At 37.5% G+C, this 26,945-nt stretch overlaps 1 protein-coding gene across 4 annotated transcripts in view; it reads left to right on the forward strand.

Moving 5' to 3' along the window:
* Tbck (TBC1 domain containing kinase) overlaps window positions 1-26,945 on the forward strand; it is a 166,016-nt gene that overhangs the window by 39,516 nt on the left and 99,555 nt on the right. For 2 of the 4 annotated variants that reach the window (XM_042279946.2, XM_006970359.4), the window contains exons 6-19: window positions 2,383-2,524; window positions 6,488-6,548; window positions 7,894-7,955; window positions 9,072-9,133; window positions 10,506-10,654; window positions 12,644-12,785; window positions 15,554-15,653; window positions 16,526-16,575; window positions 16,729-16,858; window positions 18,401-18,499; window positions 20,672-20,734; window positions 21,040-21,166; window positions 22,269-22,319; window positions 23,827-23,910. In XM_042279946.2, the coding sequence (XP_042135880.1) occupies window positions 2,383-2,524; window positions 6,488-6,548; window positions 7,894-7,955; window positions 9,072-9,133; window positions 10,506-10,654; window positions 12,644-12,785; window positions 15,554-15,653; window positions 16,526-16,575; window positions 16,729-16,858; window positions 18,401-18,499; window positions 20,672-20,734; window positions 21,040-21,166; window positions 22,269-22,319; window positions 23,827-23,910 (1,322 nt within the window). The remainder of the gene's footprint in view (window positions 1-2,382; window positions 2,525-6,487; window positions 6,549-7,893; window positions 7,956-9,071; window positions 9,134-10,505; window positions 10,655-12,643; window positions 12,786-15,553; window positions 15,654-16,525; window positions 16,576-16,728; window positions 16,859-18,400; window positions 18,500-20,671; window positions 20,735-21,039; window positions 21,167-22,268; window positions 22,320-23,826; window positions 23,911-26,945) is intronic. The other 2 variants (XM_042279947.2, XM_076575001.1) reach the window with 1 other exon arrangement.

Genomic DNA, 26,945 nt, shown 5'->3' on the forward strand with positions numbered 1-26,945 from the left:
TCTGTTTCTTGCCCCTTGTAATAAGAATAATATAACTTATTATTTTATAGAAAGCCACAGTTGAGATACTTGGAACTTTTAAAATGATGTTGAATTTTTAAGAGACTGAACTTTTAAAGTGTTTGAATTTTTTAACTTTTTTGAAATTGTATTACATTATTGCCCCCTTCCCTTTCCTCCCTCCAAACCCTTTCATGTACCACCAACCCATATTTTCAAAACCATGGCCTCTTGTTCTTTAATTTTTGCTACATATGTATGTGTGTTTGTGTATGTGCATGTTCCTAAATACACAAATATTGCCTGCTCAGTCTGTATACTTCACCCATGAAGTCTCACCAACAGGGCTGTCTAAACATGACTTGAAGAAGGATAACACCAATAGCCATGCCGACATGGAAGGAGAACTCATGAGGTCTCAACCCTAGACACAGAAATACAAACAACTAAGAAATGCTGGAAGCAGGAGAAATAGTCTTCCCCAGGGCAGAGAACACCAATTGGTTACCCAATACTAAGTGTGCATTGTAGCCCAAAGGTCTCCTGTGTCCCACCCGGCCTGCAGCAGCTTATGAAGAAATCACTCAGAGGCTTAATATTAATTACAAACTGTTTGGTCTACGGTTTAGGCTTCTTGCTAGCTAGCTATTACATCTTAAATTAACCCATTTCTATTAATCAGTGTATTGCCATGTGACCATTGTGTTACGAGTCTGCTGGAATGTTGCTCCTTGGGTGGTGGGCTGGCATCAGCCCTGACTCTGCCCTCTTCCTCTCTATCTCTCCTGGATTTCCCCCCTGGCTCTTATCTTGCCTTACCATAGTCTAAAACAGCTTCTTTATTAACCAATAATAGCAACACGTATTTACAGCATACAGAAAGACCATCCCACAGTAGTGTATCCCTGAAAATATGTACATACAAGTGTTTGAATGTTTTGAAGACTGTGGAACTTTTTAAAATATACTGTTTTATTTTGAATTATTATCAGGAGATCTTGGGGATTAACAAGAAAGGAAAGGTTATAGTTTAGTGATGGTTTTCTGTATCAAGTTGACAAGGAGTCATTTGTACTGGTTAGATTTTTGTCAACTTGACAAAAGCTAGAGACATCTGAGAAGAGAACCTTATTGAAGATTGCCCCCATCAGATTGCCTATAGGCAAGTCTGTAGATAGCATTACTCCATGAACTCTGCTTCAATTCATGCTTGAACTTCTCTGGCTTCCCTCAATGATAGAGTATAATTGTAAAATGGCATAAATCTTTTCCTGCCTAAGTTGCTTTTGGCCAGTGTTTTATCACAGCAACAGCAAAGCAAACTAGGACACTGTTGACAATAACCCATTCCTATGTCAAAGGTCAAATGATGAAACAATTTGTAGACGAATTTCTTTCTTTTTTTTTTTTTTTTTTTTTTTGGTTTTTTCGAGACAGGGTTTCTCTGTGTAGCTTTGCGCCTTTCCTGGAACTCACTTGGTAGCCCAGGCTGGCCTTGAACTCACAGAGATCCGCCTGTCTCTGCCTCCCGAGTGCTGGGATTAAAGGCGTGCGCCACCAACGCCCGGCTTGTAGACGAATTTCTAAACAGTCTTATTAAACAAGAAACACAGAGCCAAATACAGGGGTAGTAGCCAAAGAGATCAGAGAAATAGGGAATAGCCACCGACTAACCTTAGCTTACCACCTTGTCATAGCTTCCCAAGAGAGAGCTTCTTCCTGTCTAACCTGTGCCTTTATTGCCTTCCTGTTCTGCCTTCTCATTAGCTCTAAGCCCAGCCACATCACTTCCTCATCACTGCCTGTCTATACAGACCTCCAGGTCTCTATAGTTGGTACTGGAATTAAAGGCATGTGTCACCATGCTTGCCTGTGTCCTTGAACACCCAGAGACTCTGCCTGCCATGTGATCGGATTAAGGGCATGTGCTACCACTGCCTGATTTCTGTTTATGGCTTGCTATGACCTCTGATCTCCAGGCAAACTTATTTATTAACATACAAATAGAATATTACATTTCAGCACAAATAAAATATCACCACAACAATTCACCGTTAGCAGAAGATCAACTAGTAAGAGGAAGGAAAAGCACTTGGAAGCCTAGAGGCCTGCTGTAATGGCAATATATAATCACAGAAAAGAGCAAGAAACCCATCTGGTGCCACAGAGAGATAGGATGTTTTTTTAAAATGATTTAGGACTTCTGTGTATTCAATTTCATTCCTAGACATAAAGTCCTGTATTTCAAGATTCTTCCTAGTAATCACTGTGGATTTAATTGTGTGGGATTTTTACATCTCATGCACTAGTTATAAGAATGTGCTCTGTTTCTATCACCATTGTAGCTCATATAATTATTTGTTATTTTCACATGTGTTACAGGTATCCCTCATATCTGGCACCTGAGGTAATTGCACAAGGAATTTCCAAAACTACTGATCATATGACAAGTGAAAAACCATTGCCTTCTGGCCCCAAATCAGATGTATGGTCTCTTGGGATAATTTTATTTGAACTTTGTGTGGTATGTATAAAGAAGTATTAAACTAATAAAAGAAATTGTGTGTTCATTAGAATTTACTTTTTAGAGAGAAAGTTTATATAATAATGAAATATTTTGCTGTGAAAATTGACTAGATATAAATAGAAAAGGCTTATTTCTCAATTTGACTTTATTTGATAGATCAGTAGAGATAGATAGATAGATAGATAAATAGATAGATAGATAGATAGATAGATAGATAGATAGATAGATAGATAGATAGATAGATAGATATTAGGTAGGTAGATAGATGATAGATAGGTAGGTAGGTAGATAGATAATAGGTAGGTAGGTAGATAGACAGATATATGATAGGTAGGTAGGTAGGTAGATAGATAGATAGATAGATAGATAGATAGATAGATAGATAGATAGATAGATAGAAAGAAAGAAAGATAGATAGATAGATAGATAGATAGATAGATAGATAGATAGATAGATAGATAGCATATATAAGTATGCATATGTGATGTACTATGTGTGCCTTGTGCCCAGAGAGGCTATAAGGGTGCACTGAATCCTCTGGGAATGTATTTACAGATGGTGGTACATGCCCATGTGGGTGCTAGGAACCAAATCTGGGTCCTCTGCAAGAGCATCAGTGCTTTTAACTGTTGAACCATTTCTCCAGGCCCCCTCCCAGCTCCTTTCTTAATTTTTATCTTGGTATTTCTTGATATGTTCAGACTTTTACTAATTGTATAAACTAAGTAACTGGTTGCAGGCCTTTGAAAGGAATCTTGCCCCTGGTTCTCCTGCGCCTCTGACTCCCAGTTGCTTACTAACTGCCATGAGTGAGCATCTTCCTCTATTATATGCTCCTGCTGCCATGATATTCTGTCTTACCTCAGTCCCAAAGCCTTGGGACAGGCCAAGCGGGAACTGAAATCTCAGAAACTGTAAGCAAAACTAAACCTTTTCTGCTTCTATGTAGATGTCACAGATAATTTTGTCATAGTGCTGAGAAACTCAAAAATACTCATCTATTGTTTCTGTCATCTGAGGGATTTCCCAAATATTTTGAAAATAATAAGTAATTCATTTATCCTTACCATTGCTAAGAATTAGTTTGACTCTTTCATTTTGTATATTTGAGATCTAATTAGATAGCAAGAAGTAAATCTGCAAATATGGCTGAAGTCTAGTGTTAAAAGGCATAGCTGTGTAATGTAATGTTATTGAACATCAGTTTGTGTTTTGTTTTGTTTTTTAGAAAGGGTTTCATTGTAGCCTAGGTTGGCTTCAAACATTTTTCATGGCTGAGGCTGATCTTGAATTCCAGATGCTTTTCCTTCTCCCCCAGGTGCTAGGATTATAGTTACATACCACTATTCACAATTAAAACCCAGGGCTTCATTCATGCCAGGCCTCAATCTACCAGAGCTGAATTCCCAGCCCTATTAGTTAGCTTGCTGTTACTGTAAACAATTGAACTTTAAAAGACTTTATTTGGGCTCATAATTACAGTTTTTTGTTTTGTTTTGTTTTGTTTTTGTTTTTGTTTTTGTTTTTTGTCGAGACAGGGTTTCTCTGTGTAGCTTTGCACCTTTCCTGGGACTCACTTGGTAGCCCAGGCTGGCCTCGAACTCACAGAGATCCGCCTGACTCTGCCTCCTGAGTGCTGGGATTAAAGGCGTGCGCACCGCCTGAAATTACAGATCTTTGAGTCCATAATTACTTGTTTGTTGCTGGTCCTGAGTTAAGGCATCATATAACAGTAGAAATGTATGGCAGCAAAGCTACTCCCTCATTCCTAAAAGGGGGAAGGAGAACGAGGGCACTACAAAGATGGCTTAGTAGTTAAGAGAATGTACTGCTCTTGGGGAAGAACCAGTTTTGGTTCTCAGAACCCATATCCAACAGCTCCCAACCATCTGTAGTTACAGCTACATAGTATCCAACACCCCTGACATCTGTGGGCACCAGCGTTCACATGCACACACCCACACATAGCCCCCCAGAGAGAGAGAGGGAGAGGGAGAGGGAGAAGGAGAGGGAGAGGGAGAGGGAGAGGGAGAGGGAGAGGGAGAGAGAGAGAGAGAGAGAGAGAGAGAGAGAGAGAGAGAAAGGAGAGGGAGGGAGAGAGAGAGGAAGGGAGGGAGGGAGAGAGAGAGAGAGAGAACATGTAAGAGTGTATGCATACAAGGTCCTGGGTCCCACTGTCCCATTTAAGGGTATGGCCCCATTGATGGGACAATCTCCCAGTAAGCCCCGCCTCTTAACTTTCCATTGGATCTCAATAGCAGCAGACTGCAGACTAAGTCTTCAACATATATAGGCTTTTGAGATATAGTCCAGATTCAAACTATAGTACATACTTAAGCTGGATGCCCAAACTCAAGGACCACTGAATATATTTTGTGGACCTTTGAGCATAGATTCTACTTTCTTCTGTTCCTATTATTCTTAGTCTTGATCTTTTCATGGTGTCCCAGATTTCCTAGATGTTTGGTGTTAGGAATTTTTTAGATTTAACATTTTCTTTAACCGATGAATCTATTTCCTCTATTGTATCTTCAACACCTGAAATTCTCTCTTCCATCTCTTGTATTCTGTTGGTGATGCTTGCATCTGTAGTTCCTGTTCATTTCCATTTCCAGAATTCCCTTAGCTTGTGTTTACTTTATTGCTTCTATTTCCATTTTCAGGTCTTGAACTGTTTCCTTCACTTGTTTGTTTTTTCTTTGCTTTTTGGGGCATTCATTAAGGGATTTATTGATTTCCTCTAATTTTTTGTTTGTCTTTTTCTAAACTTCTTTGAGGGAATTTTTCATTTCCTCTTTAAAGACTTGTATCATCTTCATAAAGTTATTTTTATGGTGGCCAAGGGTTCTGGTGACTAGTGAGTCTCCTCTGGGGCTTGGGGATGGTGGTCTTGGGTCCCTTGATCTGGCCTGGCCTCCAGTAAAACGGAAGTCTTCTTGAGTCTCTAGCAGCCTGGCGTCCAGTAAAGCCTGTGTCTTCTTTTGGGGTACCTAGGACCAGCCTAGCCTCTGGTAGAGGTTCTGGGGCTGTTCTTCCATCTGGTGTGTACTGTACCTGGGCCTGTGGCATCTGTTCTTCCAGCTGGGGTGGACTATGTCTGAGCCTAGGGAGTCTGCCAGAGTTCTGGGGAAGGGCTGGCCAGGGGGAGGATGATGAGGTAGGAGGGGCCCAGCAGCAGGGTAGGGAGTAGCTGGGAAGGCACGAGCCTGGGGAAGTGTGAGGGGAGCACAGAATCCAGGGAGGGATGCAGTTTGGATGGCAGGCTGGTCTACTCTAATAGTGTGTCTTCAAACCACCTGAAATACCAGTTAGTTTGGAGGCTGAGCTAGGAAGAACAAAGTTTAAGGCCAGACTGAAAAGACTGTCTTAAAATATGGGTATAAACGGGCTAGGGATGCAACAGTGATACCATGCTGTTCTATCAACTGTCCTGATCTGGCATACTGGAGGCTCAGTCCCCAGCTCCAAAAACAACAAAGACAACTTAAAAACTCAGGTACTATTGGAACACACAGAATGCCAATCTGAAGTTGCTTGAGCGGAAGAGAAACTACTGTGGGTGGTTATCAATATGAACAATAGATTACTTAAACATGATACATAAATAAGGATTCTGGGGGTAGATTTCCAGGACCATGTCTGTCTTTTACTAAAACAATATGGTGATCTGGAAAAACTAACCATCTATAATGTATGGTTCTCAAAAGTGATCAGTGCTTGGGATACCACTTGGATCTAATGATCATTATATATAGGTGGCTCACATAATAAATATTACACAATTCTTTTAAAAATATTATTTTAACAATAACTTTTTGTGGTCAAGCTGGATTTAAATAATCAATAAAATTCTGGTGATAGATGGAAGTGACAATAAAATCACCTTCAGTTATGCTACAAAAAGATGCCTGGGGAAAGAAAATTCTAAATATTACTAAGAACTTTTTTTCCATTATTTAGGGAAGAAAATTGTTTCAGAGCTTGGATATTTCTGAAAGACTAAAATTTGTGCTTACTTTGGGTAAGTTTAATGCATTTGATTATCTTTGAACCATGACCACAATCTATAGAAACAGCTGTCATCATTGAAGTCCTCTCCTAGAACAGTGAAATGTCTGTCTTCAGGTTGAGGAGATAAGCATCACAAGGCATCATGAAAAGTATCTTTTAAAACATGTACAAGTTTTCTTTACTCATGAAGGAACTTGAACCTGCATAGAAAGAAATCTTAATTCCATGATTTAGCCAAGTAAACTATCTTGTATAATCAAACTAATAAATTTAAAACTGTACTCCTAATACCATAACTACATTTTGAGCTACCTTTCTATGTGACTAGTTGAATATGAAGAACAATTTTGGAAGAATATTCATTTTTCTTTATAATTGGCTTATGTATGTATGTTTGAGACTTATAGTAACAAATGTGTAATCTAATTAGGAGTGGAATATGTTAAATGTGTGGTAATAAGAGAGAAAAACTGACTATTTCATATAAAGCAATGACCCATCAACATTCCAGCAATAGAGTTTACAAATAATAAAACTTGTGGAAAGAGTTAAGTATTTATGAATTTTATCTAAATTGCATACAATTTTATTTGATTTATGACTTCTTTACAAAGCATAGATACCTCAGCTGTCAAGGAATTTGAGCATTATTAAGTTAAATTTATACTTTATATCTCCAGAGAGATGTGGGTGCATTCTTCAAGCCTCATGTAATAATCACGAGAAAACAACTGTAGCACGCTTTCTTATCAGACTATCTTTGGACCACTAGCCTGCAAATAATGACCCAGAGATGACTTATTAATTGTGAACGCTTGGCCTTAGCTTAGGCTTGTCCTCTGCTAGCTCTTATCATTCAAATTAACCAGTTTCTATTAGTCTGCTCGGTTACCTCTTTTTAGTATGACACATCTGACTTCCTCCGAGTCTGCTGGCATCTCTATTGTGCACCTCTGTTCCTTCTCCCAGTTTCTCTCTCCCTGCCAGCAAGTCCCAGCTAGCCTCTCCTGCTTAGCTATTGGCCATTCAGCTTTTTGTTACAACAACCACAACAACACATCTTCACACAGTGTACAAATAGTCCACAACAAACAACAGCGCCTTTAAAAATTGCTTGAAATTTCTTCCATAACTATTTAAGTTGCTGTATTTTAGTACTAGTACTTAACTAAGTTGACTGGGTAAACCTCTGTGTTTTTATAAAAACATGTAAGGAAAGCTAATTAAAAAAAATAGTAGTTTAAACACCAAAACTACATTATGATATTTGGAAATGTTTTATCATAGTTTTTCTTTCTGGTTATTGTGGTAGATTAAAAGCAGTGCATACTCATCTGGCTTTCCTTTTTTCCTAGGCTGTGTAGATGACACTATAATAGTTTTGGCTGAGGAACATGGTTGTCTGGACATTATTAAGGTTTGTTGTGTATCCGTCTGTGCTGTTCTAACAGGCTGTCCGAGACTGGGTCATTTTTAAAGAACAAAACTTATCATCTCACAGCTTTTGAGGCTGGAAATGTCAAGGTAAAGGTTCCACAGGCTCGGTTTTCTGATGAGGGGAGGACACTCACCTCACAGAGCAGAAAAGAAAGATGGCGGAGGATGTGGTGGATGCATAAAGTGTGTTTGATTAAATCCCATTCCCAAAATGAGGGCGCTTGTGACCTAATCATCTTTTTCAGGCCTACCTCTGTTATTGTTTTTGTTTTGTTTTTATTTTTATAAATTCTTGAGAATTTCTTACAAGGTTTTGATCCTATTCAACCCCAGTTCCTTTCCCTATCTCCTTATCCCTCCAAATTCATGCCTCTCTCTCCCTCATAACCCATCAGCTCCAGTTGTGTGACCTGTATACTCCTGGGTGTAAGGTTGTCCGCCAGAGCATGGTCTATCTACCAGGAGCCAAACCCTAACGAATAACTGACCATTCCTTCACTAGGAGCCATTGACTGCCATTAGGTTCTCAATCTCTGGTGGTGTAAATCTTTCCACCCACTCTTGCACGATGGTCATGGAGCCTTGAGGTGGGGTTATGACATATGACTTACTCTGTATGCTTTAACCAGTTGTGAATGTCTGCCCAAACCACCATTTGCTGCTCAAAGAAACTTCTCTGATGCAGTCTGAGAACTGCACTAATCTATGAGTAGAGAGAGGAGAATTTAGAGGGGCAGTAAGATACTATGTCCATTTAGCAGAATAATAGTAGCAGGTTCACTCTAGCAGCCCATCTCTTATTGTCATCTACTTGGCCTTAAGTTTCAAGACCTGAATTTTGGAAGGGGCACAGTCAAAGTAGAGCAATCTGTTTATGAAAGTTTATTTTCACATTAGAATACAATAACAAGCTATTAAAGCTGTACTTACTTCTCTGCAGATGCTGGCCTTTTTTCCAGAGAGTGACAAATTACTACAAATTTAAATAAAGTCCAAATAAAGATTTTTAAAATTGAAGCCTAGGATATTTAAATATTTTGGTAAAATATGTTTCTAGAATTGATCATTCATCTATTTTTTTATCTTTATTTACCAGGAGCTTCCTGAAAATGTGATAAACATCTTGAAGAAATGCCTCACCTTCCATCCTTCTAAGAGGTGATTCCTTAAGACCTTAGGCTTATCCCCAGATCCTTTTTGTGTAGAGTTGATTTAGTGTTTGGTAGGAGACTGATGGACTGAGAGGTGATAGCTGCATATGTAACAGTTCATTATTGTTACTAGTATAAATGTGATTCAGAGGATGGATCTAGAAAAAAATCATCCTGAGTGAGATAACCCAGACTCAGAAAGACAAACATGATATGTACTCACTCATTGGAGGATACTACAGTTGATTGGCTTGATCTGTTTGGGAGGCATCCAGGCAGTGGGACCGGGTCCTGTGCTCAGAGCATGAGTTGGCTGTTTGAAACCTGGGGCTTATGCAGGGACGCTTGGCTCAGCCTGGGAGGAGGGGACTGGACCTGCCTGGACTGAGTCTACCAGGTTGATCGCAGTCCTGGGGGGGGGGGGGGGGAGGCTTTGCCCTGGAGGAGGTGGGAATGGGAGGTGGGCTGGAGGGAAGGGGAGGGGGGCGGGAGGGGGAAGAACAAGGGAATCCATGGCTGATATGTAGAATTAAATTATATTGTAAAATAAAATTAAATTAAATTTTTAAAAAATCAAATCATGGTCAGAAAACTGGCATATACCAAAAAAGCTTCTAATCCATCTCCTTGCCTCAAGAAGAAAACCAACTAAATAGGAATGTCAGTACTCTTAGCTCTGTTGACATTTGAGTAATAACAAAAGTTTGTTACCATTATGTATTATATACTGAGCTTGGCAGAAGGTTAAGTTTGGAGTTGCTGATAAAAATTGAGAAGGATTTCCTTGATATTTTGTTTTCATTTCATAGTCTTTCTTCTAATTACCTGGCTATTGCTAAGCCTCCTAAGTATAATGCTAGAGGAGAATATATTCTAATTCGTCATTATAAATGGCACTTTAGACCAGGTGGCAGAGGGGCATGCCTTTAATTCCAGCACTCAGGAGGCAGAGCCAGGCGGATCTCTGTGAGTTCGAGGCCAGCCTGGGCTACAGAGTGAGATCCAGGACAGGCACCAAAACTACACAGAAAACTGTCTCAAAAAACAAAAAAACAACAAAAACAAAAATTAAATTAAATTAAAAAATAAAAGAAAAGGCACTTTATCAGGGGCAAAGGATAGTATTTGCAAGCAGAATTTCAGGTGTTTATGAAATGATTTTTTGTTAGAACATAAGGCACAAACACATGTAAGTAATTCAGCATTGAGTTATTTAGTCGCAACAGCTAGACTCTGCTCGAGGGAGCTCCTTTGCTACTACTGTCAGTGCTAAGGAGTTATCTAAGATTTTAACTCCCAGCTTGAATGTGTATTATATTTTGAAGAAAAATTTGTATGACTTTTATCCATGCTGAGTATTTTCAATTGTTTTTCTCAAGGCCAACCGCAGATGAATTAATAAAGGACCAGGTGTTCAGTGAAGTGTCCCCTTTATACACACCCTTTATCAAACCTGCCAGTCTGTTTTCATCTTCTCTGCGATGTGCTGATTTAACTCTGCCTGAGAATATCGATGACTTGTGTAAAGGTAAAGATGAATAAAACGTGATAATATGAGCCTTATTTCCAAAAGAAGCCCCATAAACTGTTTACTTCTGAATTCATTAGTAACAGGCATTACATTAGTGGGGTTTTATGGATAATAACCAGGGAATTGAGATGTGATTCCTGTAGTTTTTTTGTTTGTTTGTTTGTTTTACTCTTTGTTCTTTGTGGGTCTGCCACCCAGCTCCCAAATAATCACACAGAACTTAGTCTTACTTATGAGTGTCTGACTTTAGCTTGGCTTGTTTCTAGTGAGCTTTTTTTTAACTTAAGTTATCCCATCTACCTTTTGCCTCTGGGCTTTTACCTTTCTTTATTCTATATGTCTTTCCTTCTTACTCCATGGCTGGCTGTGTTGCTAGGTGGCTGTCCCCTGGAGTCCTCCCCTCCTCTCTTTTCTCCCTCCTCTTCTCTTTTTCTCCTATTTATCCTCTCTGCCTGGCAGCCCTACCTATCCCTCTCTCCTGCCTAGCTATTGGCCATTCAGCTCTTTATTAGACCAGTCAGGTGTTTAGACAGGCAAAGTCACACAACTTTACAGAGTTAAACAAATGCAACAGAAAGGAATATAACACATCTTTTGCATCACTAAACAAATATCCCACAGCATAAACAAATGTAATACATCTTAAAGTAATATTCCACAACATATTCCGGAATATTGAAAATATAAGTCAAATTTTAGACTGTAAATTACTAATACTCCATATAATTTATTTTAAGTGGTCTTAAAACTATACTATCAGTAGGAAGTCCATACCATCGTATTTTGCCTTGAGACATGAAAAGGAACACTTCGTTGATATGTAGGTTTTTCCTGCCCATATTCCTTTCTTGCTGTAGAGTATAAAATTCGTGTTCTGTACTTCTTACACGGGAAGTAAACTTCCAAATTTCCCCTTTTCTGGCTTCTCTTGACATAAGGAGCAGGCTTGTAAGTAAACTTGACTAGTAAGATCACAGTGGATGTCTGTTTGGCATGTGAGTTTCTCCACTTTCTTGACAAGAAAGTACTGTAATAGCATTTCTCCTTCTATTCTGAGTGTAGGAAATAAATCCAGAATGTTGTCAAGCTCAGGCCCCTTGACTGTCTTTATGCATAAGTCACTTTTAGGAGGAATTCAACCTGTTAAAAAGAAAAATCAAAATCTGTTAGTCATGCCACACCTGCTGAGAACTAAAGCAATACCCAACTCCGGTGTAGCCTGGCCTTCCAGTTTCACTGTGGCAGGAAGACTGTGGCCAGCACTGTCCAGAGGCACTGCTCACTACACTATGTGACCTGCTTGTAGGACCACAGGATGCTTTCCTTCCTCCTTGCCACACCATGTCATAGAAGGTATTCCCTCCTCCCAGGTCAGTTAGGCGCTGACCAACTTCTGAGGACAGCCATGTAAGGAAGAGGGAGTCCTCTGCTGTATTTCTGAGGGAGACAAGCTCCCTCTTTTTCCCACGGGGTACTCTTGAGCAAGGAGAAATGAGGAATATGTAGATAGAAATATAGAAGAGAGAGAGACTGTTGGGAACATAGCATAGCCTCAGGAGGGCCTGGGTCAAAACCCACCAGCCCCTTCTGTCTCTACTAAAGGGCTTTTAAAGGAATGCCAGGGGGTGAAGCAAAAGACCTCCCCCCAGCACAGCCAAGTGCAGACCATCCCAGACACTGGTGACCATGCCTGTGATCTAGCCATCCCCTAATGCAGCCCTGCTGTGTAAAGCAAGCTCAGATCTCCATGCATCCCCATCTTCTTCTCCAATCTTGTGGGTAGTAGTTTGCCTCCATACCATTACTTTCTCATGGTTCTTACAAGAACTCCTTCTTTTCAGTCTCTTCTGTTACATTGTTAGGTGGAGTAGCAACTTGCAAAGTCCTTACATACAGAAGTGGTAGCCTTTTCTTCAATTGCTTTGATCAGAATGCCAGCTATTATTGCTACCGGCTGTTACTACAGTTTAAACATTTTACCATTAGTAGATACAGACAGTGATTACCTGGCGGAGAGATCTATTGAGGAGGTTTACTATCTGTGGTGTCTGGCTGGAGGTGACCTGGAGAAGGAGCTTACAAACAAGGAAATTATTCGATCCAAACCACCTATCTGCACACTCCCAAAGTAAGTAAAGAAAATTTCTGATAATAATGATTTAAATTTTTTGTTGATTTTTAATTTTTATTTAATTTTTTTTTAATTAATTTTGGTAGATGTTCTAAGTAAGTGAACTTGGAAGCAGTTAAAACTCTACACCTTGTTGGATGGGCTAAAATTTGTAATTGCAGAGTTTACACCAATATTTAATTATTATAAAAATTGTTTTTTGCTGGGCGGTGGTGGCACACGCCTTTAATCTCAGCACTCGGGAGGCAGAGGCAGGCGGATCTCTGTGAGTTCGAGGCCAGCCTGGTCTCCAAAGTGAGTTCCAGGAAAGGCGCAAAGCTACACAGAGAAACCCTGTCTCGAAAAACCAAAAAAAAAAAAAAAAAGAAAAAAGAAAAAAATTGTTTTTTAAGAAATAATTTTCTTTGTTATCTATTTGAACATCATGTAATACTAATAAAATGTGTATATATCTGTTATTTTCCAAACCTTGACAACATCATTGTTCACATAGAAGCATGAATGTGTATTTCTTGACCTTTAAATTTTCAATTTCATAATCTAGGACAGGTTTGACTATAGATGTATTGGTTACTTTTCTATTGCTGTCATAAAATACTGTTATCAAAAGTCAATCTGTAGAAAAATGGGCTTGCAGTTCCAGAGGGAGAGTCCCTAATGGCTGGAAGCCATGATAGCAGGAAACAGAGAGATCATTCTCATTTGCACATAGGAAAGAGAGAGAGAGAAAGAGAGAGAGAGAGAGAGAGAGAGAGAGAGAGAGAGAGAGAGAGAGAGAGAGAGAGAGAGAGAGAGGAAAAAAACAGGAAGTGGCACAAAAAAGTGCCACTAACCTTCCCAAACAGCTCCACTGAGGACCAAGTGTTCAAATCCATGAGCCTATGAGGAACGTTTCTAATTCAAACCACCATAAGAGATAACAGTAGAAATGATCTGATAATCACTATTTTTGTTAAATTTTAGATTGTTTAGATAGACCATTAGTTTTCTCCTTTCCCAGTTTTAAATTTTTCTTTTTTTCCTTTTTATTTTTGTACTGGTTTTCAAACCTAGGACCTTACACGTGGGGCAAGGCAAGTATTCTGTTACTAAACTGCATTATTAGTTCTTTCTGTCCTTTATAAGCAGTTTTTTAGACATTAATTTAAATTGTGCCACTCACCCACTGAGTTAAATATGAAATCAGAAATAAATTATAGAAAATTAAAAATTAAGTCGGGCAGTGGTGGCGCACGCCTTTAATCCCAGCACTCGGCAGGCAGAGCCAGGCGGATCTCTGTGAGTTCGAGGCCAGCCTGGTCTACAAAGCGAGATCCAGGACAGGCACCAAAACACCACAGAGAAACCCTGTCTCAGAAAGAAAAAAAGAAAAAGAAAAAAGAAAATTAAAAATTAATTGATAGATTCTGAAAAGTAGGCTTTTGACATTCTAAACCAAGTTGCAAGCATTTGTTGTTCTTGCTCTGAGAGCCTATCAACCAGTGTGCTTTTCCTTCCTCCCGTTTGTTTTCAGCTGTGCAGACTTTCTCCGAAGCACATTCGAATATTGCTAAGACAGTCACTTACTCCTGCATGTGCATGAAGAGAGATTGCAAAGCACACCTTTGTAGCCTGCAGTGCAGTGTGTGTGTTCTAGTTTTATCTCTGCTCCTGTGACTTACCCTGACCAAGAGCAGCTTAGGACAGGAAAGGGCACTCCAGTGTGCAGTCACAATGCATCACTGAGGAAGTCAAGGCAGGAACTCAGGGAAGGTACAGCACTACCTCTGATAGGAAACTCACTCGACAGCCAAGAAGCATAAAGGGAAGCATGTAAGATGCTGCTTGCCAGCAGGCTCCAAGTCTAGCTCATATTCTTTCTTGCACAGTTTAGGGCTCCCGTACTGGGCTAGGCAATCCTACATTAATTAACAACCAAGAAAGTCTCCCACAGACATACCCACATGCCAATCTGATCTAGGCAATTCCTCAATGGGGACTTTGCTTTAATTGACTCTACACTGTGTCAAAGTGACAGTTAAGAGGAGCCCCCAACTGAATCAGGTCTTCTGGATAAGTGAGACAGTTGATTTGCTTGATCTGTTTGGGAGGCATTCAGGCAGTGGAACCGGGTCCTGTACTCAGGGCATGAGTTGGCTGTTTGAAACTTGGGGCTTATGCAGGGACACTTGGCTCAGCCTGGTCGGAGGGGACTGGACCTGCCTGGACTGAATCTACCAGGTTGAACTCAATCCTCAGGAGAGTCTTTGCCCTGAAGGAGATGGGAATGGGGGGTAGGATGGGGAGAAGGTGGGGGGGTGGGGGGACAGGAGGGGGAGGAACAAGGAAATCTGTGGCTGATATGTAAAATTAAAGTAAATAATAAAATAAAAAACTAACCAGGACAGCATATACCAGATTTATAACTGATCAACAGATATACATATATATAAAGTCCGCCTTGTTTGGAGAAACTTCAATAGCAGTTAGTTTTTGAAAAATTTGTTTTTTAAGACCAAGGTCTCATGTAGCCCATGCTAGAATCAAACTCACTGTATACCTGTATGTCCCCAAACTCCTAATGTCCCTGCCTATACCTTCCAAGCACTGGGATCCAGGCATGTGCACCATGCTGGGCTTTGTTTTCAAAATTAACTGTCTAGTCTGAATTTTATTTCTTTAATGATGGGATTGTGATAGGAGAATTTTATTTTAAAAATAAATAAAGTAGATTTTCTGTGATCATTGTAACAACTTTTTTCTTTTCTTTCTTTTTTAAATCTTAGTTTTCTCTTCGAAGATGGTGAAAGTTTTGGGCAAGGTCGAGATAGAAGCTCACTCTTAGATGATACCACTGTGACATTGTCCTTATGCCAGCTAAGAAACGTAAGAATGAAAATTTATCACATGTGCTTCAAAAATCTTTAAAACATTAAAACCTTAAAGATAACACAAGACACTTTGCATTCACACTTGATTTCCTGATACACAGAGAGCTTCTGTAGTGAGTAGAACTGTGAGAAAATGGCATCTGTGTATCTTCAGCCTTCACACATACTGATTGCTCACAACAGTGTTTATCTTTCCATCAGCATCAGATAAGTCTTCCTATTCCTCCACTTGGTAATACATGATATTAAGTTTTAAGTAATTCTAATTGATCAGATCCTGATGTTTTAAAATGTATAATACTAATCACAGTTGCCTGATTATAGTGCATGTAAGTTTCAGCTACTTACGTATCTGTTCTGTGCATTACAACTTCATATATTTCATCAGTGTTCCCAAATGAGTTCCCATATAAGAACTTTAAACAATATATTCCAGATATCATGACTGCACTGCCTATAATTCATGCAAATATCTTTAATGAATATATGGAAAAGCACCTCTTTTTAATAATCTTTAATAAATGAATATATAAAAAGTATCTCTTTTTAATAATCATTTTTAAATATTGTATATATTTACATTTTATAATAATGTTAGTAATTTGGTGTTGCATGTGAGGAAATGGTAGAAATACCACCTAGAGGGGAAAAGGGAAGATCTTGCTTGTGCTTAATCCTTGTCAGAAGTGTGGTGCATTTCATGAAAGAAACTCATCTTTTGATTCCATTTTTTACTTCTTTGTGAACTCATAATTTTTACATTACTATTACATTACTATTACTAATACATTACTATTCTTTTTAAGCAGATATTACTCTTGCCACCCAATATAAAGATTTATAAATATTTTATTTTTAAATTCACAGAGATTAAAAGATGTTGGAGGAGAAGCATTTTATCCATTACTTGAAGATGAGTGAGTATATGTTGCTTTATTTGACTTTTTTTCCTATTTCTATTAAATTAATAAGAAGTTTATAGATTTTTAAATAGAACATTTAGGAAGTAGTGCTTTAATTTATTAGAATATTGTCTTTGTCAGTATTTTTACTTTTTTGTTCCTTTACAGCCAGCCGAATTTACCTCATTCAAACAGCAATAATGAGTTATCTGCAGCTGCCACCCTGCCTTTAATCATTAGAGAGAGGGATACGGAATATCAGCTAAACAGAATTATTCTCTTCGACAGGCTGCTGAAGGTAGGAATTCTAGTGTATCAAGTGTTAATGGTAGTCTATATGAGTTTTCCTTTAATGCTGTTAGTTCTTACATCTTGACATTATGAGAAAAGAATTCTTATGATCTCTTTTCTAATTAACTTCTCTGATTTATAGAACTGATAGAAGTTCCAAAGATGACAAGATGTGAAAGATCATCTTAGACAAAGAATTAATATTATTTTTAAATAAGGCACAAAAGTCTATAGGAAAAAGTACCAATATTGATAGAGAGAAGTAGAGTATAAAATATAAATGCAATTAGGGAACAGATATACTATATAGCTAAGTACAGCTAAGGGTTTGTTAATTTTGTTTGTTTTCAAAAACGCCACTTCATTTCTCTTTTTACTGTTTTCATGGACTCTTGTTTATTTTGTTGTAATGTTTATTATTTAATTTTTCTTCTAACTTTGGGTTTTGTGTATTCTTTCTCCCATTTCCTTTATATATTTCTGCTTGTTTGGTATGGTTACTGACTTCTGTGAACTTCCTCAGAGAGCTGATTTTATTGTATACCATAGGTTTTTTGATATGTTCTTTCTATTACTATTTGTTTCAAGAAATGTTTTCATTTCCTTCATAATGTTGCCACTGGATCCACTGATAATTCAGAAATACACTGTTGAATTCCTATGTGTCTGTGTTATTTAAACTTTTTCTGGTGATTGATTTCTAGTTTTATTGTATTGTGGTTGATAAATGTGCATGACATGCTTTTACTTTTGACTTTTTTCATTTAACTTCTTTGTTGATTCTTTGTGAGTTTATCATCATGCACCCCAATTCTGCTTACCTCCTGATCCTCCTATATCCTCTCCTCATCCCTGAAGTGCCCCCACCACAAAAGAAAACAAAACAATGTAAGCAAGCAAGCAAGCAAGCAAACCAAAACAACAGCAACCAGAAAAGCTGACCACAAAACCTCTTTGCTTCTCCTTCTTTCCCACCTTTCCAACACCTCTTCATTCATCCTGGTGGCACTGGGGCCTCGGTGTGTCACCTAGTAGATCCTTTTGTCCCATCAGCTTACTAGCATATGTTCGTTGAAATGAGTCACTGGTCTGGTTCGTGGCCTCTGCTTTCTGGTGCTCCATCATCACTTGATCCTCACCAGAACTCCTCTGGGATATCATGTGGCCACCCAAGTTATGGAAAACCCATGGGCATAGCACAGGACCAGTCCCTTCACAAGCTTCAGTAGGTCCTAGATGGGGTAAATGTTAAGGTGGGCCAACCAAAGGCCCATATCACCTCAGGGGACCTTAGGAGCCATGTGAGATGAAATCAGAGGGCCATACGGAGCTGGCCCTGCCCTTTACTGGTCCTGGGAAAGCTAGCCTTGCCTCTTGCTGAACACAACAGCAAGAGAGTTGGCCTTGACCTTCACAGGAGAGCTGGCCCCTGCACTCAGAGAGATGGCCCCACCCCTCATCACAGAAGAGGGTGAACCAACCCTGAGGGCATGGATGGCCAGCTCAGCTACCACCCAGGCCCTTTTTGACTATTTTTATTTTATCCTAGGCTTATCCATATAAAAAAAATCAAATCTGGAAAGAAGCAAGAGTTGACATCCCTCCACTTATGAGGGGTTTAACCTGGGCTGCTCTTCTGGGAGTGGAGGTAAGAAAGCAAAAAGTTATAAATTGATGAATAGTGTATAAGAATATAAAATGTATAATACTGCTGGTACTATACATTTGCTACCTCCCAAATGCTTGGGAGCTGTGACAGCAGATTATGAGTTCGAGACCAGCATGGAATGCATGGAGAAATCCTGTCTTAGAAAAACTATAATACTTTCCATCTAATTTTACAGTATTAATAGAAAATTATATATTGAAATAAGAACATCAGAATATGTTTTAAGTAGAAAAATACATGAAGAGAATAGAGTATAAAATACAATTGCTGATGTCCTTTAGTATTTTATTAATGCCCATGGTAAATATCATTATTATTTTAAACAAGTTATCTAATGAGTATATGTCAGTTATGTGTGCCATCCTGCTTCTGAAGTATGCCCCTTTTTGAATATAACTTCAATTTATGTATTGTTTGAAATTGATAAATCTTTTATTCCAATTGTGTCTTGTCAAAATCATGAGTGTAATTTAGTGGCTTTTAACATGGCTGTCCCACTTTGGCCAGGCTGCTTTGAGGGGCAGAGGGCATTGTCACAGGGCTACTCGTGAAGCTAGCAGTGTTACCAGAAAAGTCTGATGGCACAGCATGAAGATAAAGGATCCTTGACACGTTCTTCTGTTTCCTATCAATTTCTTTTTCAGTCTGTCCTCCTGTGTTCTTTTAGATCCATGCCACCACTTTAGTTCCTTCAAACATTTTTAATTCTTAAAATTTGTATTTAAGTTTGTTTCCTATAATGTGTTTTTATCATATTCTTTCTCCTACTCCAGCTTCTCTCAGATCCTCATCACCTTCCTATCCACCCAACTTTCTGTTCATTCTTGAGAGTGTGCTCTCTGTCTGTCTCAAACAAACAAAAATCAAACCAGACTTATCAAATGATCCAAACAAAAATCAGTAAAACAAAAAAGTAATAATAATAACAAAACAAGTGCCCCAAAAAAACATGGAGCCCATTTTATGCTGGCCTCCTGCTCCTGAGTGTGGAGCCTGCCCTGTAGTGGAGCCTCAACTCTTTTTAGTCTCTACAGACCTCTATTGGCAGATTTTTTTTCTTTATTCTTGATTTTCTTAATGAGCATCGAAATTTCTTTGAATTTGTTTGGTTACTTCACAACACTGCCTATTGTTCTTTAACTCATATTAATAATTAGTACTATAGTCCAGAAAGACTTACGATGTCAGACTTTCCAAGCCTGTTATTAATAGTTAGCCGAAAGAAATTGATTCAGCAAATAAATTTACTAAATTCTTGGCTTTCCCTACCACTGCAGCAAATCATAAAAATAAGCACTTTCTCATGTGTAACCCTATAGAACATGAGGGAAATTTAGTGTATTTGGAGTGTCTTTGTGGAAGGCTATAACTAAGAAATGTTAATGAGCCTAATGTTTCTATAATTAAACTACCCTAAATGTCCCTGGTATTATCATTCTTCTGAAAAAAAAAATTGTTCCATTTGCCTTACCAACACTAACAGAAAATTTCTGTTAAGGTAAACCTCTCTCTAAAATATCTTCTAAAATTTTGAACATTTTGATTTATGAGTTAGTAATACATAGAAAACAACGTTTTGCTATGCTCTCTAGCTAAGTGACATGTCATTTACCTTTGGGTATATGTAATTCAAAAGGGCTCTTCTGGTTGTCGTTTTTGTTTCTTTTTGAGGTAAGGTCCCACTCTGTTGCCATGGCATTTACCTGCTTCTACCTCTTGAGTATTGAGATTAAAGGTGTGCACCAACACACCAGATAAAGGTCTATCTTACCAAATGGCAAATATCACTTACCATAGACCTTCATCATACATGGTCAAAGATGAAAGTTTCTAAATTGTAGGTTAACTTGAGTTTACCATTGTTGGATAGGTCTTCAAAAATAACTATTTATATAAAACAGGTTTCTCCTGTTAGCTAAGCATCACTAGTCCAAAATTTTGAAATTTTAAAGCTTTGAGTATCAACGTCTTGCTGAAAAACTAATGAATTTTGCGTTTTTTAGATTACAGATATTATACCAGTAAATTTTATGCAGATTTCCAAAATAAGAAAAACTGTAAAGTTGAAATACTTAAGATTCCAGCATATTAATGTGTAATGGCATTTTATTAAGGATATAATAAATTAATGTCTTATTCTATTTTTTGCAGGGAGCTATTCATGCCAAGTACGATGCAATTGATAAAGACACTCCAATACCCACAGATAGACAAGTAAGGTTTTTCTAAGGCAATTCTGCCAATTCTTTAAAAGTTAAAAGGAGTAAGAAAATCCTCTTCCTTTCATTATAAATATTCTGCCACTACCGATGTATGTGGTATTAGAAAAGGAGTTACTTACACTCAGAAACTGTGTGATGTTTCCAAAGTTTAATTGAAAAATTCAAAAACTTTTATCAACAGATTATAAAGGTGAAATATTATCTAGCATATCTCTTCTCTTATGTATTGAAAAAGCAAGGACTAGAATCTTAGGGATCATCTGTAACAGTTGGGCCTTATTGCTTTGCTGGTTGCAGATTGAAGTGGATATTCCTCGATGTCATCAGTATGACGAACTGTTATCATCCCCAGAAGGTCACGCAAAGTTCCGGCGTGTACTGAAAGCTTGGGTAGTTTCTCACCCTGATCTTGTGTACTGGCAAGGTAACTTTTTAGTTTTTAGGACTTTTCTTTAAGTCTTTTTTTGTCTTTCCTTTTGAGGGGGAAAAACACTAAAATTCCAGTGCATTTTGAAGATATTAACTTTATAGAACTGATCAAACAAATTTGGTCTAAATGCTTTCAAGATAACACTTTATATGATATATAAAAATAAGCCGCTTGCAGTGACATTAGGAAAGCAGAGTCTAATCTTATGGACACAATTTTAACCTTATCAAAATAGTGAAATAACTTATACCATAAAAACATTAGGCTATTTGAGAATGTTACTACTTAAGTATTCCTAAAATATCATTATTGTAGTTATTAGGAATGGAATATGACCTTAAAATTGTTCATTTTGTTTCCTTTTTCTCCCTAGTATCCTTAGTGTCTCTAGCCCTGGATTTTTAGCATTTGCCATTATTATCTTTATGATCATTAATTCTTAAATGAGAAACCTGTTTAATCCAACCCAATTTTTGAATGTTTTGTTATGAGCAGTGTTTTTTTTTTTGACTTTGAGTCTCATATTGCTTATTTGCCACTCTTAAAGGTATGATTATTTTTTTTGCCCAGCACATTTCAGACATTCTATATCCTCCAAATCCATTATAGGTACATTATGTTTATTCTTTCAGCATGATAACAGATGAATGGCATTATTATCAATAAAATAAATGTTTGTATATTTTTTCACTAATTATAAAGTTTTTTTATAATCCTAAAGAAAAGATCTATATGGCAAATATCCATCTCTTAGATGAGAAAGCATTCCTGAAGAGGCCAAATAATTACCAAATTCACGTGCGGTTTGAGCCAGAATTGGGACATAAAGCCCTCTAACATACTATGTGTCACATATTCATGGCGCTCTTTGCCTCATATTCATATGGATGATTAGTAGTAACCGACTTGTTTTGGACACTGGTGTTCTGTCAGATGCTGTCATTTATGCTGCATTGTAACTCCTGACAGAACACGCATCTCCGTAGATGTACTTACAGTGCTTAATATATTTGGAAGGAATGTGAGACTGGAGGAAGGTACCTACAGTTCTGGAATGTATTCATTTTACTCTTTTGCTTCATCTTGTCTGCATCAGGTCTTGACTCACTTTGCGCTCCATTCTTATATCTAAATTTCAACAATGAAGGTAAGCTTTTTTTATTATGGAGAGATCATTATGCATATTGTTCTTAAATATCGGGTGCAAAAATACAAGTTCTTGTCTTAAAATTCTTATATTTTACCTTTTATGTATCACAAACTATTGTGAATTAAAGTTAATTTTTCTTAGAGAGTGAAATTAATTTAGTGTTGAAGGGTATTCCTTGTCACCAGACCATCTCTAAAAGTTTGGTGGGAATTGGGCTAATTCTTCTAAATTAATTTACCTGCCTTGATAACCATTTTTATAGATTTTTGGAAAGGGTTTTTACTTTTTTAGAAAATTACTGTTAAGTTTATTTTCTAAATAATTTATAAACCAATCAATATCAGTGAAGTTTCTCTCTTATTATGTATTCTGCACGTGTTATATCAATTGTACTTGTTTAATGAAGACCTCTTAGTTCCCTTTCTGAGCTAAGTCAACACTATTTGGATAAGGAGAGGGTCCTGTGTTGGTTTTGTTCTCATAGACTAGTACCCATAACCAGTGCTGCCAGCTTTGTTCTCATAGACTAGTACCCATAACCAGTGCTGCCAACCTTTGGTGATCGTTTTGTTAATGGCAGGTTTTTTGTTTTCAGCCCCTCTGTTTTAGCACCTTGTATAATAGATTTTTTAAATAGTATTTGGTAGATTCAATAGAAACAAATTTAGAATTACATCACACATGGAGTATGCTATTCTATATTACTTTAATATACAGGTATTTCACCTCAGAATCTCCATTTTTCATAGGTTATCATAGCATAAACAACAGAAAATTCTGGAATTGAGTAGAGCTGGCATAATCTCCAAAAACTCACAATTTCTCTCTCTGAATGATTTCATAGTGTTCTGCTCTGATATACTCCCTCATTAGTCTGGACTTCAGCTTTTGCCATGATTGCCTAGGTATTTCCAATTATGAGATGCCAATCCAAGAGTAATAAAAGATCTGTATTTGAGAGTACAGGTTATGACTAGTATTCCTAACTCCAGGAATCTTACCTGTATCAGTTTTAATTATGGATTGTGAGATTCATGTACCTCATTATGAATGAGTGCTTAGAAATTAAAATAAATAAAGTTCAGGCAATTAAGATTTTATTATTGTGGGATAATGATTGCCACAGCAGTTTGAAATTGAAGTTACTGGAATGTTTATCTTTTAATGTCTGAAATTTTTGTTTGTTTGTTTTTTTGAGACAGGGTTTCTCTGTGTAGTTTTGTTGCCTGTCCTGGATCTTGCTCTATAGACCAGGCTGGCCTCAAACTCACAGAGATCCACCTGCCTCTGCCTCCCGAGTGCTAGGATTAAAGGCGGGCACCACCACCACTCAGCCTGTCTCAATCTTTTTAAATAGCAGAAACTTTTCTTCCTATAATTTTGTGTTTCCAGCACTTATTACCATATTTGTTGTTTAATAGTAGATTCAAAAATTTGTGCTTAGTGAATAACAGCTGGTCATCACCCTACTAACTGATTTTGTATTTACTTTATTCTTTCTTAGCCTTAGCTTATGCATGCATGTCTGCTTTTATTCCCAAATACCTGTATAACTTCTTCTTGAAAGACAACTCCCATGTAATACAAGGTAAGCAAATGAATTTTCCTGTCTTTGTATGGGACAAATTTCTATCAAAAATAACCAGTCTTGTCTTCATATAGGAGCACGTTTCTATCAAAAATAACCAATCTTCAGGATAATAGTTTTGACCTAGTAGCATATGTTGATGGTTCATCAACAAAGCTCAGGAAGGAAGATGAGGAATTTTTTTCCTACAGACTCACAAGGAATTATAGTTCTTTTTTATGACTATCTTTCTTAATGACAATTTAATATATGCTCCCAACTCAGTTCAGAAGCAGACATGTTAGTTTAAGAATGTGCAGTTTGCTCTTTGTCTCTACCAATTAAAATAAAAACATGCTATTTTGGAGGAGTCTTTTATAGCTTACAGTATAGGCCTATGTTCGCCATGAAATTTGGCACAGCATTAAGCATTTTTAATTATTTTATAATATCAAGGTGTATTCACACCTTAAAGATAAGGCTACTAAAAGTCAGAATGGAAAAGTTACATACCATTTAAGTCTAGGGTATAAAATTTCCCCAATTTTCTGTTTAGGTGTATATTTTTTTTTTAAGTTCTTTATGGGAAAGAACAATATCATTTTCACAGTGATGTTCCTGTCATTTATACCAGTCCCATGTTGCTTTAGGTTAGTAGGTAGCTAAATCTGGGTATTTTTGAAAGCTAAATATGGCGGTAACTACACCAGATGCTGTGTGCCAAACCAGTGTAGACTAGGATGTATGATCCCACCACACAGACATTCAGTAAGTCCTTGTCGTAGAGAAAGGGAGGAAGAAAGACATTTTTAAGAAATGTAGCTGTCAGATGTGATGTATGAAAGTAAGTCTCCTTTCTCCCCATACACTAGGTGTGTTGGGGAGGGTCCAAGTCACTTTCACAGTCATGATTTGGAAAAGCCAGTTTAATGGACATTCGTGATATTTTGCTTTAATGGTAGGATATATGGAGAAAGAAAGGAATATATGAAGTACTGCGTCTGGCAAGAATGTCTTGTATCATGTAGCTAAACTTTTTTTTCCAGCATAGAAAATGTTCTGTTTTAACTAGAAAGGCTACTAGATAAGCTTGCTTGCTACTCTGAAGAAAATGCTTCGCATATATAACCCTAAATCAAAATCAGTTTTCTTGGGCTGAGGAGATAGCTTTAGTGGTAGAGTGCTTGCTTAGCATGTGTGAGACCCTGGTTCAGTCCCTAACACGACCACATTTTTAAGAAATTAATTTTCTCTTTCTCAACTTTTAAGTGCCCCGTCCCCCCTTCCCACTTAGTTATGAAGATTTGTGCCGGTTCTTTGGCTTTTAGTAAGGAAGTCAAGCCTTTACTGCCACCTTGTTAGTGGAAACGACTTCCACTTCCGTTGCTTCTTGAGTGCTGAGATCTGCATGCCTTGTATCTGTTTTGCTTGTGTGGTTTGGGTTTGGACTTTGTAGGCTGGCTAGTCTGAAACTTGGCATGTAGCTCAAGCAGGCTTTCTTCCTCCTGTCTCTGGCATGCTGGAGCTGAAGCATCCATGACCACTGGCAGCATCTCTTGGCCTGCTGATGTTGCCATCATCTTTAGGATAAATCAACAGTCTTATAGAATGGTTAGTAAATTAAGAGTGTCCTTTCTGCATAGTAAGCAGACACAATCATTTGCTTTGAATTTGTCATCCATGTCCTTCATCTCTGCTTCCTTTAGCTGAGAGAGTCAATTCTGAGATTGTCAGCTCGTCAGAAAGGAAACCAATGCAGATACTTATGTAGAGATTTGGAAAGTTCATCTCTCATGTACTCCATGCAGCTTTAAAAAAAACAAATATGAGTTATTTATAAATAGTCATAAAAATTATGACATTATCAGGTGAGATTCTTATATCAATTTCATTGGGGATTGTAATTGCAGAGTATATAATAAGTAAAAGGGGACAATAAATTTTAATGCATAGAAATTAGCAGAGTTCATTATCTTTGTATACCTCATTTCAAAAACTGAAAATACAGGGTTTCTTATTAAAATATAGGAAGTTTATATGTGGTTTTATGGAATAGTATAAAAACTACACTTGAGGTTTTAGGGATGATTTATAAATGTCTTCATTTTTAAAAACCAAGTAATATTCACCTTTAGAAAATATTATCTTTGAGACTATTTTAAGAACCATGATTCCTATTTTTATCGTTTTGTAACTCATAATCAAAGTGCTTTAGCATTTTACTATACCTTTAAAATGGGTTAGTAGGGGTCAGAGAAATGGCTCAGTAGTTAAGAGCACTGTTCTTCCAGAATTCTGGGTTCACCTCCCACGTGACAGCTTACAGCTGTCTAACTCCAGCTCCAGAGGACCCAGTGCCCTCTTCTCGCCTCCTTGGACCGAGGCATGAGCATGCTGTACAGACATGAATGCAGACAAATTATCCATGTACATTAAGTCATACACAAAATACCCATACACAAAGAATCAGTAGTGTTAAATGTGTAGAATCTTCTGTTTTAATCTAACCACTTTTCATTCCTTTGTAACTACCATTAATTTCCTTCTCAAATCAAATCAAATCAAATCAAAGGATATGTGCAATTGGGTTTTTGTTACTTTGGGGGAATTTTAAATTTTATTAGGAGAGAACATGTAATATGATATGTTTAAACATATGTTTACACATATGTTCTCTTATATTTCCCTTGAAATAAAGAGCTCACACTGAGCTTCATTTGAAAACTTGTTCTCCATAGCCCAAAGTTTATAAGTTATATTTACCTATGTGAAGTTATATTCAATACAATAATGCATAAATGGTGTATTTGAATGTATCTGTGTATGTGAGTATGTACATGCTGGTATAAATCCAGTCACTGGTATTTGGCAGAACAGAAGGAAAACATGGGTGAGGTTTCTTCAGTAAGTCTTTAATTAGCTGTGTAAATCCCATAGTAATTAAGTTTATCAGGCTTAAGTATGAATGATGTTTAATAAACCTAAGCATAGCTGTGGAGAATTGCCTGAGGCATGAATTTCTGCTTTAAATTGAAACATGCTTTTTAGAAGTTGAA

This window comes from Peromyscus maniculatus, chromosome 6 (genome assembly GCF_049852395.1).
Source record: "Peromyscus maniculatus bairdii isolate BWxNUB_F1_BW_parent chromosome 6, HU_Pman_BW_mat_3.1, whole genome shotgun sequence".
Classification (NCBI taxonomy): domain Eukaryota; kingdom Metazoa; phylum Chordata; class Mammalia; order Rodentia; family Cricetidae; genus Peromyscus; species Peromyscus maniculatus.